Raw genomic sequence first — 19,410 nt, forward strand, 5'->3', positions numbered from 1 at the left:
GCCCAAAGTCGACGTGTAATGTAGCCATCTCGGCTTTGATGGATCTTTCAAGGCTGGCAAACATTTCCCGCATTTCTGATTTTGATGGTGGATAATCTTTTTCATTGAATTCATCTTCTCTATTCATGTCTCCATCCTCTATTGTTATACTGCTTTCTCTTGACACTTGTAGGCTTTCTTCTCCACTTACTCCTATATGCTTTTGATTCTTAGTTTTCTTGGTTCCCTCTGTATTTTGTTTGGGTCTAACAACCGGTTGATCCTCTGGCTGTGTGTTTTGACCTTTTCCCTCAGGTGTCATGTATTTTTTAATTGTTCCTGGGCTTGCTGTAGTTTTTGGAGGCTTCCCTGCCACTTCCTTTGCCGGTTTACCTCTCATTGTGGATTCGGCTCTGGGGAATAAGCCCTCAGTATAGCTTCCTCTTATGTCTCTATTTTCAGTATGAACTAAATATCATATACATTTATTCAGTGATTCAAGTAAGAGAGGTCCCACACTTTTTGCACGACAGTCTCACTAGTTCTTAAGCTATACACTCACGCATGATAATATAGCTGTGCTACCAGGGGAAGCTGTTGTTGAAGTCAAACATATGAAAATTTTGGTGGTTTCCCCTCTCACTTAAGTACTCAGATTACCGCACATTTCTCAATGCGCGTAAGTAAGATCTGGGGGGTTTCCGCCCTCACCCAAGTGAGTAGAGTCCCCCACTTTTTCCAGAACCATTCAACTAGCTCTTAAGCATACACTTGTAAATAAATACTGTAGCAGTGCTTTCTAAGAAAGCTGGTATTTGAAATTGGTCATATAAGGATTCTGGGGGGTTTCCCCTCTCATTCAAACAGGCAGAGTCCCGAACCTTTTCAACACACACCCACCTTCTCTTAGACCTTATACTCATAGATGACAATATGTCTTTGCTTTCAGAGAGGGCCGGTATATTATATTCAATAAAGGAGGATTCTGGGGGGTTTCCCCCCTCCCTAAGTAAGCAGAGTCCCACACATTTTTTCCAGACCGTCCCGACAATTCTTAAGCTATACACTCATGAAAGATAATCTAGCAGTACTTCCAAGGAGGGCTGATATTGAAATCCTGTGCAATAAAGTCCTGGGGGGTTTCCCCTCTACCATAAGTAAACAGCGTCCCGCACAATTTTCAGAACCATCCCTCTGACTCATCAAACTATAAACTCATAGATGAAAATATACTGATACTTTCACGAAGGGCTAGGAATGAGATCAAATGTAGTGCAATTCTATAGGGGTTTCCCCTCATACTTTGATAAACAGAGTCCCGCACAATTTTTCTCAACAGTCTCATTGACTCTTAAGCTATATACTCCTGGGTGATAATTTAACAGTGCTTCAGGGAAGGCTGATTTTATGATCCAACGCAGGGGGGTTCTAGGGGATTTCCCCTCTCGCTTAAGTAAGCATAGTCCCGCACTTTTTTCAGATTAGTCCCTCTGTTCTATTAAGCTGCATACTTATAGATGATAATAAGACAGTGCTTTTCAAGAAGATCTGATGTTGAGAAATAAACGTACAACCTCTCTGGGGGTTTCCCTCGCACTCAAGCAAGCAAGGTCCCACACCACTTTTCCATCACAGTCACATTAGCTCTTAAGTTATACACTCCAAAATGATGATAGTATTTTTAAGAAAGACTGTTTTGATATCGTTCATATGAAAATTCTGGGGGGTTTCCCCTCTCACCAGTCCCCTTCGGCTAATCTGTGGCGTTCCTTGTAGAGTGGTATGGTGGGGATGATTACGATGTCCAATGTTGCTGGGTCTCTCCAAGCTGGATCCCTCGGCGGTGTTCACTCCAATCAGACCTTCTCTCCTGATCCTGGACGCCGGCTCTCCCAGCGTCTCAGCAGCCCCTGCGCTCGGCGGCCACCTCTCCAATACACAGCCGATTCCAGTCTCCAGGAGGGACCCAGGGTGCTCGTCCTCCCTCCTCCAAGCCTCAGGGAGGGTCGGCAACCAGGACCGGGTCGGGGCCTCCGGGTAGCGGGGAGGGGGGTAGCGGGATCCAGCTAGGCAGGCATCGAGGCTAGGTGAGAGAGCATTCCCTCACATCTCTCTGGGCGGTGGCTCAGAGACTCAGCAGGCCGTCGGGATCAGCTCCATTAGCAGGCTCCTCCCTCCATGTCGTCTTAAATTTTTTTTTTGGGACGTTTGTGCCTAGACTTCCGGGTCGTCGTCTTGAGAGATATTGTTGATACATATTACTCTCCCATTTGAAGTTATCCAAACCATATTCTCAGTGTCTATTAAGTATCTGTCTTTCACTCCCAGTGACGGTGAGTACCGTCACAGGAATGTTATGTAGCAGAATGTGAAAAGTAATGTTTTTTTTTACAGAATTGTTGCTTTATTTTTATTAATAGCGCAAGAAATAAAAATCGCAGAGGTGATCAAATACCACCAAAAGAAAGCTCTATTTGTGGGGAAAAAAAACGGACATCAATTTTATTTAGGTATAGCATGGCACGACTACGCAATTGTCCGTTAAAATAACGCAGTGCCGAATCGCAAAAAATGACCTGGTCATTAGGGGGGCAAATCCTTCCGGTCCAGAAGTGGTTTAGAGGACTGAGGAGACCTGATTGCTACAACACAGTACTGTTACTTCTTCAATTTTTTTTTCATCCCATCAGAAGCTAGTGTGTAAACTGTATTGAAGTCAAGGAAAGATTGTCAGTTACATACAGAGGATACAAGTTGACAGTTGCTTTACAGCAGTGCCTGCTGGACAAAATGAACTGATTAAAAAATATTTTCCTTTATGGCCAGGGTTGTCCAAACTTTAAAAACAAAGGTCCAGTTTACTGCCTTTCAAACTTTATAGGGGAGGGGATGGCAAGTGGGAGTAGAATATGCCCTGGCCTTTTAGGGAGTAAGAATGCCATAAGCTTGGTGGTTAGTGGGAGAAAAAAAAATTAAATGGTGCCTGTGGTCAGTAGGAGGAAGAATAATGTCCCATTGTTGGTGCCAGTGGGAGAAATAGTTCTCCATCTCTGGGGTCACTGGAAGGAAGAGTGACCCATCATTGACATCAGTGGAAGGAATAGTGTCCTATTATTGGTGTCAGTGGGAGAAAGAGTGCCTTGTATCAGTGCAAGGAATAGTGCAACAAGGGCCAGATAAAGGAAAGCAAAGGGCCACATCCAGCCCCCAGGCCACAGTTTGAAGACCTCTGTTCATGGCCAATCTTCTTAACAGTGTCTTACATCCGTTTTTATCTTTTGGTGTGTAATACTAATAACCTAAACAGACAGCTGTCCAGAGCCCCAGTGCAAACTCTTTCAGAGCTCATCAATAGTCAAGTTTTGAACCTATACTGCAGTTAGCCTAGCTAGATCAGGGAAGGCCAACCGTTATACAACATTTGCTGATGTTCTAATGCCAAAACTGTGATTCCACTTGGAATTATTGAGCTCTGTTTGCTTTAACCATTTCTTCTATTTTCAGCATGCAGCCACACCTGAATAAATGTACTAATTATTTACAATTTTTAATTCACTGTGTCCCAGGATTTCGAGGGTATCACAAAACACAGGTGTGAGCTGTACCCACATTTCTATTAAAACCAACACTTATGGGTGAGCTAGAAATAGTTCATTAGTTAGGTGAATGAACACGTTTCCTTAGAGCTGATTATAATTCAGATGGAAATCACAATGTAAATTTCTTTTGGGTTCGGAAATTAAGAGTATTTATTTAGAGCCTCCAGGCTGTTCCTGTTTAGTCGACCATGTCTGAAGGAAGTATGCAACTTGTTAATAATTATAATTGTATTACCACTAATAATAATATAGATCCTATTCCCTAAGTATTAATATAAATAATGTATATCTTCACTGTGTTTTTAAAGGAAAATTAGGCTGGTTTAGTTAATATAGAACACTTTGATACCCATCCATATGCTAAAATATAATTAGTTTGGGAAAATGTAATGTTGAAGGTTTACAGGGTATATTTTTGGCTTACTGTATATAAGCAATTATGAAACACACGCAGACTAGGTAGTTTCCGAATTGTTCCTTTAATAATTGTAAATATAGACAGGATTAGAAAAAATGCAAGTAGACTAACTAAGCATTCTATTCATTATATAGTGAATCCCTATCATGTAAAAAGATGTGCTACATGTATCTAAATATGAACTCCGCTTTTTCCACAACAGAGAGGTCACTTCACTGTATGTGAAATAGATGTTTTTATAAAATTTATTTCTATAGCATTTTACAGTTTGGCATCAACATGGATGGCAGCAAAGGGGTCTTCATCATTGTTGCTGATCTGGAATCGAGCATTACCATTGTAGTCCACACTAATCTGTCTACCGGTGCATCTGGAACCTTCCTTTTGGCCTGAGATGACATCACAATAGCTACCAGCAGGTAGACCAGTGTACAGAGTAACATCCATGTGCCTGCAAGTTAAATAACAGGTGTGTTATGACCTTAAAGTGTAGGTTACCCCCAAAATTAGGATGCAGTACATCTGCATGTTGATATATATTGTTACAGTATATTAAAATCTATTCTATCACTTTAACCCCTTTACGACCACCCAACACATACTGTATGTATGAAGGCAAAAGGGTGGGCTTTAAAGCAGGGTTCCAGCTGGTACAAAACAAAATGTAAAGCCAGCAGCTACAAATACTGTAGCTGTTGACTTGTAATATAAGAACACTTACCTGTTCAGAAATCTCGCAATGTCAGCACCCTAAGCCAATTCTTCCATCGGCTTCGGGTGCATCGGCATTGCAAGTAAGGGAAACTACTGTGTATGTGTGAGTCACTGTGCACTTTCTGAATGGTCCCGCCGTCTTCTGGGATGCACATAGGTCTCAGAAGGGGGGGGGAGGCCAAAAATAACAGAGATCGCCGTGCAGTGATCTTACCAGGAAGTGAGAGCGGGTACCTGTCAAAACCAGGTACCCGCTCCCCTCTTCCTCCTCAAAAAGTGCCAAATGTGGAAGTGGAGGGGGGGGGGAGGAATAAGAGGAGCTTCTGCTTTTGGGTGGAGCTCCACTTTAACACCCACATGTTGCATATCTGCATCACTGGGTGGCCGATGTTTATGTGCTGAGAGCATGTTCACCAGCACAAAGACTGAGCTGTCAAAGTCAGCTCTCAGTCCAAGCTAAAGATAAGTAGTCCAAGGGACCAGCTTCCGATCATGTGACCACTGTGACAGTGGTCATATGATCGCCGATATTTACTTTCCCTGGGCATTTCAAACTGTTTAAAGGGGTGCCGGGAAGGGGTAAAAACCTAGTGATCTTGACATTTTCCTGGAGTTTCTGTTTTAAACCAACCATGACAAGCAGAGAATTAGATCCATACTGCTGTGGTCATTTTGTGTCCCTGGGCTCACTGTTGGGAGTTACAGGTTGTTGCACGATGAGCATATATTTCTTGTGGGCAGTTGTGTGGCCATGCCCCCAAGCTTTTGTTGTTTTAGTAGGGGGTCTTAAATCTCACAAATGCTGCTATAAAAATTGCTGCTGGTTCTGGAGCACAGCACACACAGATGGGGAAGTTATTTCCCTTCTGTGCATGATGTAAGGCAGCTCACCCTCTGTATTTTATAGTCCAGTCTACCCACCAGCCTGCTGTGTGACATTTTTCAGCCCAACATACACCTGCTGTGTGTAACATGCAGTAGATGGGGAACTGCGTGTGTGCATGCGGGTGTGCGTGTAAATAAACCCACCCCCTACTAAGTAGACATATCTCCCACTCTGAACAAAAGTGCCACGATGAGGCTGTGCAGTCACCTGACTGTCAAATAAAAGATTGAAAAAAGGTATAAAAATATTTTTAAGAAAATAAATGTGTTTTGACCCATGTAATTCTCTATATTGTTCTACAATGGCCTTTTTTAAGCATTTTTTTTACCAAACACTTTAAAGTGACTATAAAAGCATATTTATTTGTGACTATAAACATGTCAAACATACCTGCTCTGTGCAATGGTTTTGCACAGAGCAGCCTGACCTTCAGTTCCCGCTGCTGTCCCTGAGCCTATGAGGAGGGAAAGAGGGGCTGCCCTGGTTCACAGCGCTTGATTGAGATAAGCCCAGTTAAGTATAAGGAGGGGCTGGGGGGAGCTGAACAGAGAAGATTATTTATCTTAAAGTTGAACTTTTGGGCCTAAAATTAAAAAAAAAGAGCAAACAGGCAGGAATTTTAATGCAGAAGAGACATGCTTTGTCTCTTCAACAATAAAGTTACCTACCTGCCTGTTCCTCCTTGAACAGTGAACCTGCTTACTGTACCAATTCAGCAGTGCTAATTCTGACTGAACTCCTGCGCATGCGACCGAGAGATGTCATCCCTGCACGGCCAGTGCCAAAGATGTCAGCGGCCAGGCAAGGAGCTCACGGATGCCGCATCGCCGGAGCGAAGGTGAGTATAGTTCCACTTTAAGGTAAAAACCCTTCAACCTTTACAACCACTTTAGGTAATATCATCATATGCTATTGTTCTTCCTTGCCACTAAATAAACTAGCATATGTAAAGTCACTACAGGATGGATTTTTTTTTCTAATCTCAAGAAGACAAATATGTTTATATAGCTACTACCCTCCTAATCTGTAAAATCAAATCACCAGTCCAGTAACCATATGCACAAAAGAACAATCAAAATATTTACCAGTCATCGTTGTTAAAGACAATGAAGCCTCTGTTTCCACGACCGAAGGCCACCTGATTACTTCCATTATCCCACCAGTTTGAGAAGGGCTGTCCATCTACTACATTACGGAAGATGGCCATGTTCCTAACAAGGAAATCACATTACTATTAGGACATTGATTGGCTGAAATTTAAAGATATGTTAAAGCAGAAAGTTGGACAAGAGTATAGAAGGAGTATAGCACCTATCAGTGTTTTTTTTTTACAACTATGTCTCATTGGGGAGATTTCCCTTCACTTTTTGTCCTATAGCCAAAACAGGAAGTGGGACCAAATCCCTACAAAGTGAGTGAGTCCCTGGTTGTCACCAGGGTCACCAGATCTTGTGTCTCCATTGGGATATTTCTCCTCTCTTACTGTTCTCGGGACATCCAAAAATTTGGGAATGTTTTCATTCTCAGTGATAATTATAAACAGGACAGATAAAGAGGGTGATCACCTTAAAACGGATGTAGACAGGAGTAGTTGCTCTATCCCCTCTCCACTATATCCAAAACTAAAAATCTGGCTTCTGAGAGGACATTCATACACACATGTACATAAACTACGACCAGTTTTTGGAAAATACAATTAATCAACCAGTATTCTTTTTGGCTATGGGAATTAAACCAGAGAACACAGTAGAAAACCATGTAAATGCAATGGATACAGCATATAATTAAATTACTAGCCATTTTCATGTCATCAGAAATTACATGTTCTCAGTAAACTTAGATTTTCTACAAATTTCAGTAAAATTCACTTTTTTCTTCCTTGGTACCATGAAAATAGTATTCAGTAATGAGTCAGGTTTTCTCAAAATCCTTACCCCTGCTCTTGTATTTGGTTCACTAGCTATATGCCTGTCCCAGAGGTCTACATAAAACTTAACTTCACATTACAGGCAGTCTGTTGCATGAAACATGGCATGTACTAAACTTTACTACTGCTATATTAGAAGATACCACAATACACTTTTCTGGAACTAAAGAACCATCTGAAAAAACTTCACACATCTGGACAGTGACATTATCCTTTTGATTCTGTGTATAAATATGTGGGTTTCAGAACCATTTTTCAGAAATTAAAAAACCTGATAAACAGATCTAAGTTTTATCGAAAGCTTGCAACTTTAATAATTAAAGTGGAGCGTTACCCATAACAGTTTGATACCAATTAATGTTCTTTCACAAAAGAGCATACATTCCACATTAATATTTACACTACCAAAATGAGTTAGTATTTGTTCCAGTTTCTTCTTGCTGGAGGCCATTATTTTGTTGAAGCCCAGAGAAGTCACTTCCTTATTGGAAACCCTCCCTCTCTCCTTGGTCTTATGTGTCACTTTCTTTACTTAAAATATGTATATTTCCAGCCTGGATTGTATGTCTTGGCTGAGTTGGAGAGGAAGGCTGACAGAAGCTTTAAAGTGCTGAAGTGTTGGCGGCTATAGTCAGAAGCACTGATCGTTTGGAAAAAAAACAGGGTGATTGTACAAAACTTGATCAATAGGTTGACATCTGCACAACCAGGTGGCCATACATAAATAAAAATTTGACTAGTCTCTGCTGAACCAGCTGAATTTTGATCCTTTTATGGCCAGTTTAAGATTAACTCTTTTGTGTCTCCCTGGCAGCAGGGTTTGTCCTGTTACCTCTCCTGCTTTTCTTTTCTCCCTCTCTAATCTGTGTTCCCTCCGCACAGTCTGTATCATTCCTGTTGCTTTCTTCCCCCTACAGCAACAGTAAATCTAAAAGCTGTTAATGAATCAGCCTCTAGTGGCTCTGATTTCAGGCACAGTGCCGAGAAGAGAAAACAACCGAGAATGTGCAGAGCAGGGTGAGACAGTGCCTTACTGGATTTTAAACAGTATAGACACTTATTTGTAATGTTTTACATAGCTATGCCTGCAAAAGGGGCCAGCCTGAAGAGATCGACCAGAATCTAAAGAGGAGCTCCAGGCTTCTTCAGAAAAAAATTTAAAGTCAGAAGCTACAAATCCTGTAGCTGCTGACTATTAATATTAGGACACTTACCTGTCCAGGGATCCCGTAGTGTCATTACCCCAGCCAATTTTTCTATCAGCTCTCGGGTGCTCCTCAATTGTGTGGATGAGGAATCTGTTTTTTTTTTTTAGTCGTGGATTTCCCATCACTTTATTTCTCTTTCATAATGGTCAACAGTACAAATAGAATGGTGACTCTCCCCAGTGGCATGATAAAAAAGTGACAGAAGGTCTAACCCTTCTCCATTTATTTGAACCTAAAAAACTGTTTTGCATTTTATTTGAAAATAAAAAACAGTTTTTGATACATGTTAGGCGTATAGTTATAAAAAAAAAAAAAAAAAATTGCACAGCTATTAATCGTGTGAAACTGTATGTACATTCTTTTTGTATGAATGGGAGCAAAATCTAACGTTTTTTGACTATTTCCTCTCTCTAGGTAAAATGTTTTTATTCATACTAAATAGAGTGAATCAGGAAAATACCTCATAATGGCCACTTAATGGAGTTACGGCTAATAAATATTTACTTCCAAAAATTATCAGTTCCATCTAGTGCCCATAATATGGTATTTTCCAGATTCATGAATAATACCATTCAACCTGAAGAGAAAATAGCTAATATATTTTTTTTAAATACAGCTCTAAGTGCTTTTAGAGTTAAACAGTATTCAAGAAATGATGGTATTTTTTTCAAGTTTAGGAATTTATGGTAACACAAAATTTATGTTTAGTTCTGGAAGAAACTAGCATTTAAAAATGATTTAGAGAACTGAATCTGGCTCGCAGGCCACAAGTTCGATAGCTATTGGATAATGTTCAAAAACTTCTTTCAAGTCATTGACTTGCATCATTTCTTACACAGCCTGAAAAATCCACGCAGTGCCCAATGTGTTTTAGAAATAAATATGCTATATATATATATATATATATATATATATATATATATATATATTCGTATACTAATTTATACCCTCTAAAATCTATTAAGCTTTTTTTTCCTTTTTTTTTTTTCTTGTTTTGTAAACCTAAAACAATTGCCTATTACATTAAGATTTACCATGTGCGGGATCAAAATGTATTTTTAGGACTCATTTTTATCAGACACATACACTTGGACAGAGATATAAATATAAGGTATAATCGCACAAAAGGAAATGTGAAAAATAGGACCAGATATTTTAGGATACTAGAAATGTATTGATTTATTTCAGTATCACAAGATTCCAAGCAATTGGCAAAATATTTTATAAAATATCAAAGAATGCAAGGCAAAGCAACCTAAACAATTTTATTTTCACAATTCATTTATAGAGTTTTCACTTTACTTCAGTTTCTTACTTCTCCATTCACGACATGTCTTGTGTTTTGTGAATATTTCACAGATTGCAAGACATTCTGTGAATGAATAAGGGGAGAGGAGGGATGAAAAATGACAAGGTTCCTTTATATTTACAGTCCAGCACACCTGTCCAAAGGTAACTTTTTTACAGAAAAGAATCTATAAAGATGTGTTTGTGCCTGGAGTTCCACTTTAAATGGAATAATATTGGTTTATTACTGTATATACTGACAACATCTCATTAGGCAATATCTCATTATACATTGTTATGGGGCCTAAGTTGCACGGTTATGTTACATAGCAATGTGTATTTCAACCAAAAAAAGGACATTCTCCATTTAGATTCAATGGGAGGTAAGGACTGAATACTCACTTAATCTGACGCCATCTGTGCTCACAAACCCAGTCATTGCCACAAGTGGTGTCTGCATTGATGGTAACTGACTTGGTAGAGCCATCAGAATTACTTGGAGGTCCAATCCAGTCATTTTGATCCTATCAGCAAAGTGAAAATTTTGAAAACACTTTTAATAAATATCACATGATAGTAATTGCAATCCTGATCTGTTGTGTGAAAGGAAGTTTATCTTACTCTGCCATTCACCCAGTTCCTTGGCCATCTGAAGCTGGACATGATACGTGTAAAGCCATAAGGATGAGCCAACATGAAGCCAACAGCCATCTTGTAAGGACTGGAATGAAAAATCATAAGAAAAAACTAGATGAGGTACTATTTGTGATAATTTATAGAGGATCTTGCACCATCACCATTTTCATATGCAATGGGGGAGGTTGGTTCCTTTCCCTTTATTGGCTGTTATACCTGTGTGGATGACATAATATCCTTGCAAAAAAGGAGGTTGGTCCTTTTGCTAGCATTTACTATTGTTGTTACAATGACAGATATATAAATGTAATTAGATTATATTTTGTATTGTTGACTAATTAATTTTTTGTTATGCTTGTCTTGTTAAGAGAGTGTACAGCCGTCTGTGGTCCTGACGAAGCTTAATGCAAAACGCGTCAACCTCTCCAGACCAGTAACGCATTTACCTCTCCAAACAATTACATACTGTGCAATGTTTATACACTCACATTAACCACTATGAATCTATATGGAGGCTTTTTCCTCTATAGGTTGCTTTGGTTTTAATGTGTTATTATATGTATATATATTCATTGTTCTTTTAAATATACCAATAAAAATGTTTACTTTTTAAAGAATCTCTCTGCCTATCCATTTATGTGCCTTTAAAGTCAGTATTTTTATGGCATAACACCCGTTACACCATTCCCTTGTTCTTTGTATATTAGGATTATGGCACACCAGGGCTAGCTCATTTTTTGGTCTCTACATGCAATGGGGGAGATTTACTAAAACTGGAGCGTGCAAAATCTGGTGCAGCACTGCACAGAAACCAATCAGCTTCCAGGTTTTACTGTCAAAGCCTTACGGTAAATCCTCACCTTGTAAAACTAACCATTCCGTTTAACATAGAAATGAAAGGAAAAACATTTGCGTAACATTATAAAGACGTTTTTTTCTTATTTTTTATTAGTGATTACATTCCTTCTGTTCTCAGCAGCATAAGGACTGGGGGAGGAGAAACAGCAGAACACTAAACTTCCCAGTGAATTGATGTGCATTGAGGGTGTGTCAGGACAATTCTGATCAATTCCTAGTCCTTTGTTATTGCTGAATATTCTGTACAGCAGCTTTCTGCACTGCATTGCTAAATAGGCCTACATGTGTGTTTACAGTTGTATAGTCAATCCTCTAACTGATACATTTTCTGTAAGATATAAAGATCTGATATAGGGCTCTTTCACACGGGCAGTCCGATCAGATCCGCCTGTCAGTTTTTTAGGCGGATCTGATCGGATCCTCCATGCAGCTCTATGGGGCAGCGGGTGTCAGCGGAGGTCACCTCCGCTGACACCCGCTGCCATCCGCATCCGATCCTGTGCTGAAATCTGGACGGATGGAAACCCTATTTTTCCATCCGTTCAGGTATCGGAGCGGATCGGATCAGATCTGATGAGAGCGGACAAGCGGTCCGCTCTCCTCCGATCCCCCATAGAGGGCAGCGGGTGCTGAGACACCTCCATCTCCGCTCTGCAAGCAGAGACGGAGCTGTCATCCGCCCGGCTCAGCGCGGATCGTGGATCGATCCCCGCTGAGCAACACGGATCCGCCTGCGGAGGCGGACCGTGTGAAAGAAGCCATAGTCGCTTTTTTTGCAACTTTTTGTTAAATGAAAGCAAAGTGGGTTAACCCATTCATGACAGCTAAAAACTATTGCTTTTACCGTGGTCATCACTGTATTAGCAATAACAGTGTAAAAAAAAAATCTCTGATCAACCCCCCAGAGTACAACAGGATTACCATGGTGATACTACTCTGATGAAAGTATGTAAAAAAAATAGTAGAAAGAGAACAAAAATGTTTTTTTTTCAACATACTGTCACCAGTCAGTATCCCTGATAACCAGCACACCAGTCATATGATGACTACAATGGTGACAGTATGTAAAAAGAAAATGTGAAAAAAAAAAAACACATTTTATTTAATTCCTTCTAAAACTTTTGACATAAAGTTACAACTCCAAAAAATTTGCCATGCCTCTTACTAAATGCATCAGACTGACTACTTTCCAAAAGGGCAGAAAAAAGATACCCAGTGGTGACCAAATAAAACCAAAATGTGAAAAAAAGTATATAAATTTCATTTGCGTACATTGTTGCATGATCGCACAATTTCCAGTTAAAGTAGCGCAGTGCTGAAAAGCAAAAAAATGCTCTGGTTATGAAGATGGTAAAGCAATCCGGAGCTCAAGTAATTAAAGTGGAGTTCCACCCTTAAACGTCACTTTGCCCCATCTGCTTGATTTGTGTTACTTACTTTGTTTTAGAAGAAAATATACTCACCTTACTTCCTCTCCCTCTCTTTTCGGCCGTGGCCCGCGCCGTCACTTCTTGCTTGCATTGATTCCTGGGAGCTGAGCGTCATCTCTCCCAGGAATCAATGCGCCTGCACCGGCCCCGCTCGTCACTTCCGGTGCAGGCACGTCATTCACTGCTAAACAGCTTCTGGGCATGCCCAGAAGCTGTGCAGGAATGACGTGCCTGCACCGGACATGACGAGCGGGGCCGGTGCAGGGCATTCTGGGACGAAGAGGACACCGAAGAGGACGCGCTGGCTTCAGCTGCCCACACCTGAGATGGCAGCACTGGAGAAGAAATTTTCAAGGTAAGTATTTCTTCTAAAATGTAAGTGCGACCCGGGACAGTTCAGAGGCTATCCATTGTGGAATGCACTAGCCTTGACTGTCCCGGAGGTATTTTTATTAAAAAAAACTTTCCAAGGGTGGAACTCCGCTTTAAGGACACTGCATCGACCCATGTAGAGATCTTTGATTTTCGCTCAATGGATCATCAGTTCCTTTACTGGTCTATGGCCTGCCAAAAGGCTTCAGATTTTTGGTGATTGATATGAAAATTAGGGCGTTCACTGTACAGTTCAAATTGTGCTAGAATTTAGGAAAAATAGCAAGTCATCTGCATATGCAGATGCCCACAATTTATAGCAGTTATATTGGGATTTGCTCTAATTGACCTGAGAAAGGAATTTAAGGTCCATATAAATTTAGGTGGGGAGAGTGGGATCCCCAGTCTTCTGCCATTTTTAATGGGGAAAAGGGACAAGAAATCTCCATTTACGTGCACCTGTGAGAAAGGAGCAAGGCATTAATCCAGAAATGCATGTGGGGGCCAAGGCCAATGGTCCCTTTTAAAGGCCTTTTAAGTGTCTGTGGTAAGTACAGTATAAAGGGGTGGTCTTTCTTCAATAGGGTTAAATGGATAAGATTAATTGCACAGGTAGTCTCTGGTCTCTTTGGAGAGCTTAAAGCTAACTTGGTCTAAGTGGATTAGCGTCTGTAGATACTAAATGCACAGTGAGGATTTTGGGAAACAACTTTAGGTCTACATTAAAGAGAAAAATGTATCTGTAATTGGGAATGCCCTCAAATTGAACCCTGGGGAGGATTTTTTTGAAAAAGAGTTTACCAAAATCAGGATGTCACTGTCTGTAAAATTTTGATTACTGTTTATTAATTTAGGTAGTGCAGAGGGAATAACTAGTTATTTTAAAAAATGTTTTACTTATTTTTTTTGTTTAGCATTTACTGATCAATTAAAAGGTCCAAAAGGACTCTGTACTGGTTTGATGGGAAAGGGATTATCTGGCATACCAACCCTCTTCTCCCCGCTGGGTTAAGTTGCACATAACTGGAGATTAAAGGGGAACTACAGTCTGCTCACATAATTTGTAGTAAAAACATCTTTGCCATTCTGAAGTTTCCTTCCAACCACATTGCAAATTATTTTATATATACTGTGATCCTGTACTTGCCAAATAAGCTGCATAAATTTCCCACCACTGAGTCTGGCTGCAGCCATTTTAACTGTGGGCAGCTGAAGCTGGATTTACACAGACACAGACACACACACATACACATACACATATATATATACAGTATATATAGTGCCTTGCAAAAGTATTCGGCCCCCTTGAACTTTGCGACCTTTTGCCATATTTCAGACTTCAAACATAAAGATATAAAACTGTAATTTTTTGTGAAGAATCAACAACAAGTGGGACACAATCATGAAGTGGAACGAAATTTATTGGATATTTCAAACTTTTTTAACAAATAAAAAACTGAAAAATTGGGCGTGCAAAATTATTCAGCCCCCTTAAGTTAATACTTTGTAGCGCCACCTTTTGCTGCGATTACAGCTGTAAGTCGCTTGGGGTATGTCTCTATCAGTTTTGCACATCGAGAGACTGAAATTTTTGCCCATTCCTCCTTGCAAAACAGCTCGAGCTCAGTGAGGTTGGATGGACAGCGTTTGTGAACAGCAGTTTTCAGTTCTTTCCACAGATTCTCGATTGGATTCAGGTCTGGACTTTGACTTGGCCATTCTAACACCTGGATATGTTTATTTGTGAACCCTTCCATTGTAGATTTTGCTTTATGTTTTGGATCATTGTCTTGTTGGAAGACAAATCTCCGTCCCAGTCTCAGGTCTTTTGCAAAATCTATCAGGTTTTCTTCCAGAATGGTCCTGTATTTGGCTCCATCCATCTTCCCATCAATTTTAACCATCTTCCCTGTCCCTGCTGAAGAAAAGCAGGCCCAAACCATGATGCTGCCACCGCCATGTTTGACAGTGGGGATGGTGTGTTCAGGGTGATGAGCTGTGTTGCTTTTACACCAAACATAACGTTTTGCATTGTTGCCAAAAAAGTTCGATTTTGGTTTCATCTGACCAGATCACCTTCTTCCACATGTTTGGTGTGTCTCCCAGGTGGCTTGTGGCAAACTTTAAACGACACTTTTTATGGATATCTTTAAGAAATGGCTTTCTTCTTGCCACTCTTCCATAAAGGCCAGATTTGTGCAGTATACGACTGATTGTTGTCCTATGGACAGAGTCTCCCACCTCAGCTGCAGATCTCTGCAGTTCATCCAGAGTGATCATGGGCCTCTTGGCTGCATCTCTGATCAGTCTTCTCCTTGTATGAGCTGAAAGTTTAGAGGGACGGCCAGGTCTTCATAGATTTGCAGTGGTCTGATACTCCTTCCATTTCAATATTATCGCTTGCACAGTGCTCCTTGGGATGTTTAAAGCTTGAAAAATCTTTTTGTATCCAAATCCGGCTTTAAACTTCTCCACAACAGTATCTCAGACCTGCCTGGTGTGTTCCTTGTTCTTCATGATGCTCTCTGCACTTTAAACGGACCTCTGAGACTATCACAGTGCAGGTGCATTTATACGGAGACTTGATTACACACAGGTGGATTCTATTTATCATCATTAGTCATTTAGGTCAACATTGGATCATTCAGAGATCCTCACTGAACTTCTGGATAGAGTTTGCTGCACTGAAAGTAAAGGGGCTGAATAATTTTGCACGCCCAATTTTTCAGTTTTTTATTTGTTAACAAAGTTTGAAATATCCAATAAATTTCGTTCCACTTCATGATTGTGTCCCACTTGTTGTTGATTCTTCACAAAAAATTACAGTTGTATATCTTTGTTTGAAGCCTGAAATGTGGCAAAAGGTCGCAAAGTTCAAGGGGGCCGAATACTTTCGCAAGGCACTGTATGTATATATATACTGTATATATATATATATACACACACACACACAGACTAAGACACACACATATATATATACAGACAGACACACTCACATCACTGCTTGCCTGCACATTTTTCCTCTCTTGATGAATACTCATGGATCTTTGCAGTCTCCTGTTATCTCCGCCCCCATCCTGCCCTCTCCAGCTCTGCAGCTCTCATTGGCCCTCCTATGACTCATCCCTCCCTCCCTTGCTGACAAACTCTCACGAGATAGAGAGAGCTGTGCATGATGTCATTAGCCTAGGCTAATGACCAGGCAAGAAAAAGGAAGTGGGCTGTATAAGGTATTTACTGGCAGAAAAAAAATGTTTTACTATCCAAAGTTAAAACAACAAGGGCAGTAGATTTAATAGATGGAAAAATGAAAAAATGATTGAAGAGCTGCTTTAAGTAGTTGTTGTTATGGAAGCTCACTGTTATTTGAACTATTTTGGTTTATTCCTCTGAAAAGATCAGGCTAATGCCAATGGAGATTTGAACTGGTATAAGGGAAGCATGGCAAACACTTGCCAATCCTTTTGCTATAATTATTACCAGTCTATAAACCTACTACAATCGTTTTATTAGCTTTGAGGGGAAGGGGAGCCAAGTGCAATAGGACAGTGCATAGGCAAGTTTCTTCATAGTTCCTTGTGTCACCTCAACAATCTAATTTGTAAATCCTGTTTCTTTGGTAACAAATTTGGATAGTATTCTGGATTTTCCTATTTGCTTGTCTTCTTCCAGTCTTATGGACCGCAGATCTCTCTCTAAAGAGGACCTGTCATGCACCATTCATATTACAATTGATGTTTACATTCCTTGTAATAGGAATAAAAGCAATAAAAAAAAAAGCAAAAAGAAAGTTTAAAAATAAAAAAAAATCACATTCAGAAGCAAACGCATATGTAGATTACATCCACATATGTAAACAACATTCAAACCACACATGTAAGGTATCGCCGGGAAGGTTAGAGCAAGAGAAACAATTCTAGCCCAGGACCTCCTCTGTAACTCTAAACAGGTAACCTGTAAAAAAAAATTAAAGTGTCGCCTATAGAGATATTTAAGTACCGAAGTTTGGCCCCATTCAAGGATTGTTCTCAATTTTAAAGCGTGCCATGTTGGGTATCTGTTTACTCAGCGTAACAACTTTAGTGTTTTTTTTTTTTTTTATTCATCAAACAGTTTTTATTTATAAAAAGTCGTTTGAAAAACTGCTGTGCAAATATTGTGTGGCATAAAAAGTTGCAACGACCGTCATTTTATTCCCCATGGTCTCTGCTAAAAAAAAACATATATAATGTTTGGGGGTTCTATGTAATTTTCTAGCAAAAAAAATATGTTTTTACATGTAGGAGAGGAGTGCCAGAATTGGTCCGGTATGGAAGCAGTTAAATAATGTCGCCATGGACCTGTGTATGGCTTTAGCTAAATGCTGCCTGCCCTAATCACAGGTTTTTACTATTATTCTCTTGCCTGATGAATGATTGGCATTACTGGCACATCACCTGTTGCCAGAGGTTCAAATCTGAGGGCTCAACACCTAGAATGCATTGCTAGTGACTAGGTACTACTTAAAGCGGAGTTCTGGCCACAAAGACATTTTTTAGATAAAAATACCCCCCTAATCCTAAGCTAACACCAATTACACTAAAGAGAGGGGAAATCCGTGCTTAGGATAAGGGAGAATGTGGAAGTTTTGATTGCAGCCAACCTCTAGATTGTTCACAAAAGTGAACAGCAAATTACCAAGCTGGATGGGGAGGTAAATGGCGCTGTCAGATGTCTAGAGGTATATAAATTCGATAAATTATAATTGCACTATCCCAGGTAAATAAATGTGTGGCTGAAAATTGTAAACACTTAGTATATGTATCAATAAAACATCAATCAAACGTAAAACATCAAATAAATACAGATGTGACAAAAATCATTGGTAGTAAGAAGATATAAGTGAATCTCTTGCAGCAATATAAAGTGACTAAGTGCATACAGTTAGTAATACAAATATACTTTGTATACCAAATAGAAAGTGCAAATAACAATCAGGGTACAAAGAAAAAAGTGCTCTAGTGACTGATTGTGAATGAGCTCCAATCCAATAGAGCAAGCCTCAAAGGGGCAAGTGAAGATGGATGCTAAGTGGTATCACCAATGGTAACCTAAATATAAAAGTGCTAATTAGTTAATAGTGCAAACTGATGTGATTCCAAAGTTGCATAAAGAAGCAGAAACAAAAGTGAATAAGCTCCAATCAAATTAGAGCAAGACCCAAAAAGGGGCAAGTGAATCCTAGTAATCTAATAAAGAATTTAAGATGTAAAGTGATGCGATTCCAAAAATCGCATAATACAAAAATGGATAAGAAGATAAATATTGAGTGTTGGGGGTGAAATATAATTCTCTAGGAGTTAGTATAAATATAAATAGTCCCAATCGCACACTAGGTGCTCCTATGCAGGGTAAAATCGGTGCAGCTTCTCTTCAAAGGTGACTAAAGTGCTTCCAGTGGTTCTTGAAGTGTGGTCGGTGTGATGGGCTAATGGTGCTCCCCTCACTCCCAGGACTGCACTTACCAGAAAGGGGAACCCCTACAGGCGTATAAAGCCTATATTCTAGATCGAGCGTGACTCCTATGTCCCTCAGTGGTCCTCCCTGGGTTCCTCTGGAAGTATCCTCAGTAGGGATCCTATCACCATAGGTGACTGGGGATGATCAATGGGGGTCTTATGGCGTGGTGACTCAATGTCCAGATGTAATCCGGGTACACATAAGAGGAAAGAAGGCCTTGTATAGTGTAGTACCGTTAAAAAGCGTTTAAGTTTATTAAGGAAAAGTACTCACATATATCGCAGTAAAACAGGCATAAGAATTGTCATAAACTGTGTGATAAGTGAGGCTGTGGCTGTTCCGGAACGCTATGCGTTCCACGTAACCCGAAGTACGTTCCAAGCAAAGGTGGCAGTGATGAAGTGACGCTCTACACGTTTCGTCTATCCAACGTCATCAGGAGTCATATAGGCTTGTTACCCCTGTAGGGGTTCCCCTTTCTGGTAAGTGCGGTCCTGGGAGTGAGGGGAGCACTATTAGCCCATCACACCGATAACACTTGAAGAACCACTGGAAGCACTTTAGTCACCTTTGAAGAGAAGCTGCACCGATTTTACC

General features: G+C 40.1%; 1 protein-coding gene across 1 annotated transcript in view; it reads right to left on the bottom strand.

The window, feature by feature from the left end:
- Nucleotides 1-4,055: 4,055 nt before the first annotated feature.
- Nucleotides 4,056-19,410, bottom strand: part of LOC309561486 (pancreatic alpha-amylase-like) — a gene marked incomplete at its 5' end in the record, with an annotated part of 31,819 nt that continues 16,464 nt past the window's right edge. Inside the window, 4 exons of the mRNA XM_082265433.1 lie at nucleotides 4,056-4,447; nucleotides 6,682-6,807; nucleotides 10,421-10,542; nucleotides 10,640-10,739. Coding sequence (XP_082121559.1) covers nucleotides 4,258-4,447; nucleotides 6,682-6,807; nucleotides 10,421-10,542; nucleotides 10,640-10,739 — 538 coding nt within the window. The 3' untranslated portion in view covers nucleotides 4,056-4,257. The remainder of the gene's footprint in view (nucleotides 4,448-6,681; nucleotides 6,808-10,420; nucleotides 10,543-10,639; nucleotides 10,740-19,410) is intronic.

This window comes from Pelophylax lessonae (assembly GCF_965119305.1).
Source record: "Pelophylax lessonae genome assembly, chromosome: 8".
In the NCBI taxonomy this organism is placed as follows: domain Eukaryota; kingdom Metazoa; phylum Chordata; class Amphibia; order Anura; family Ranidae; genus Pelophylax; species Pelophylax lessonae.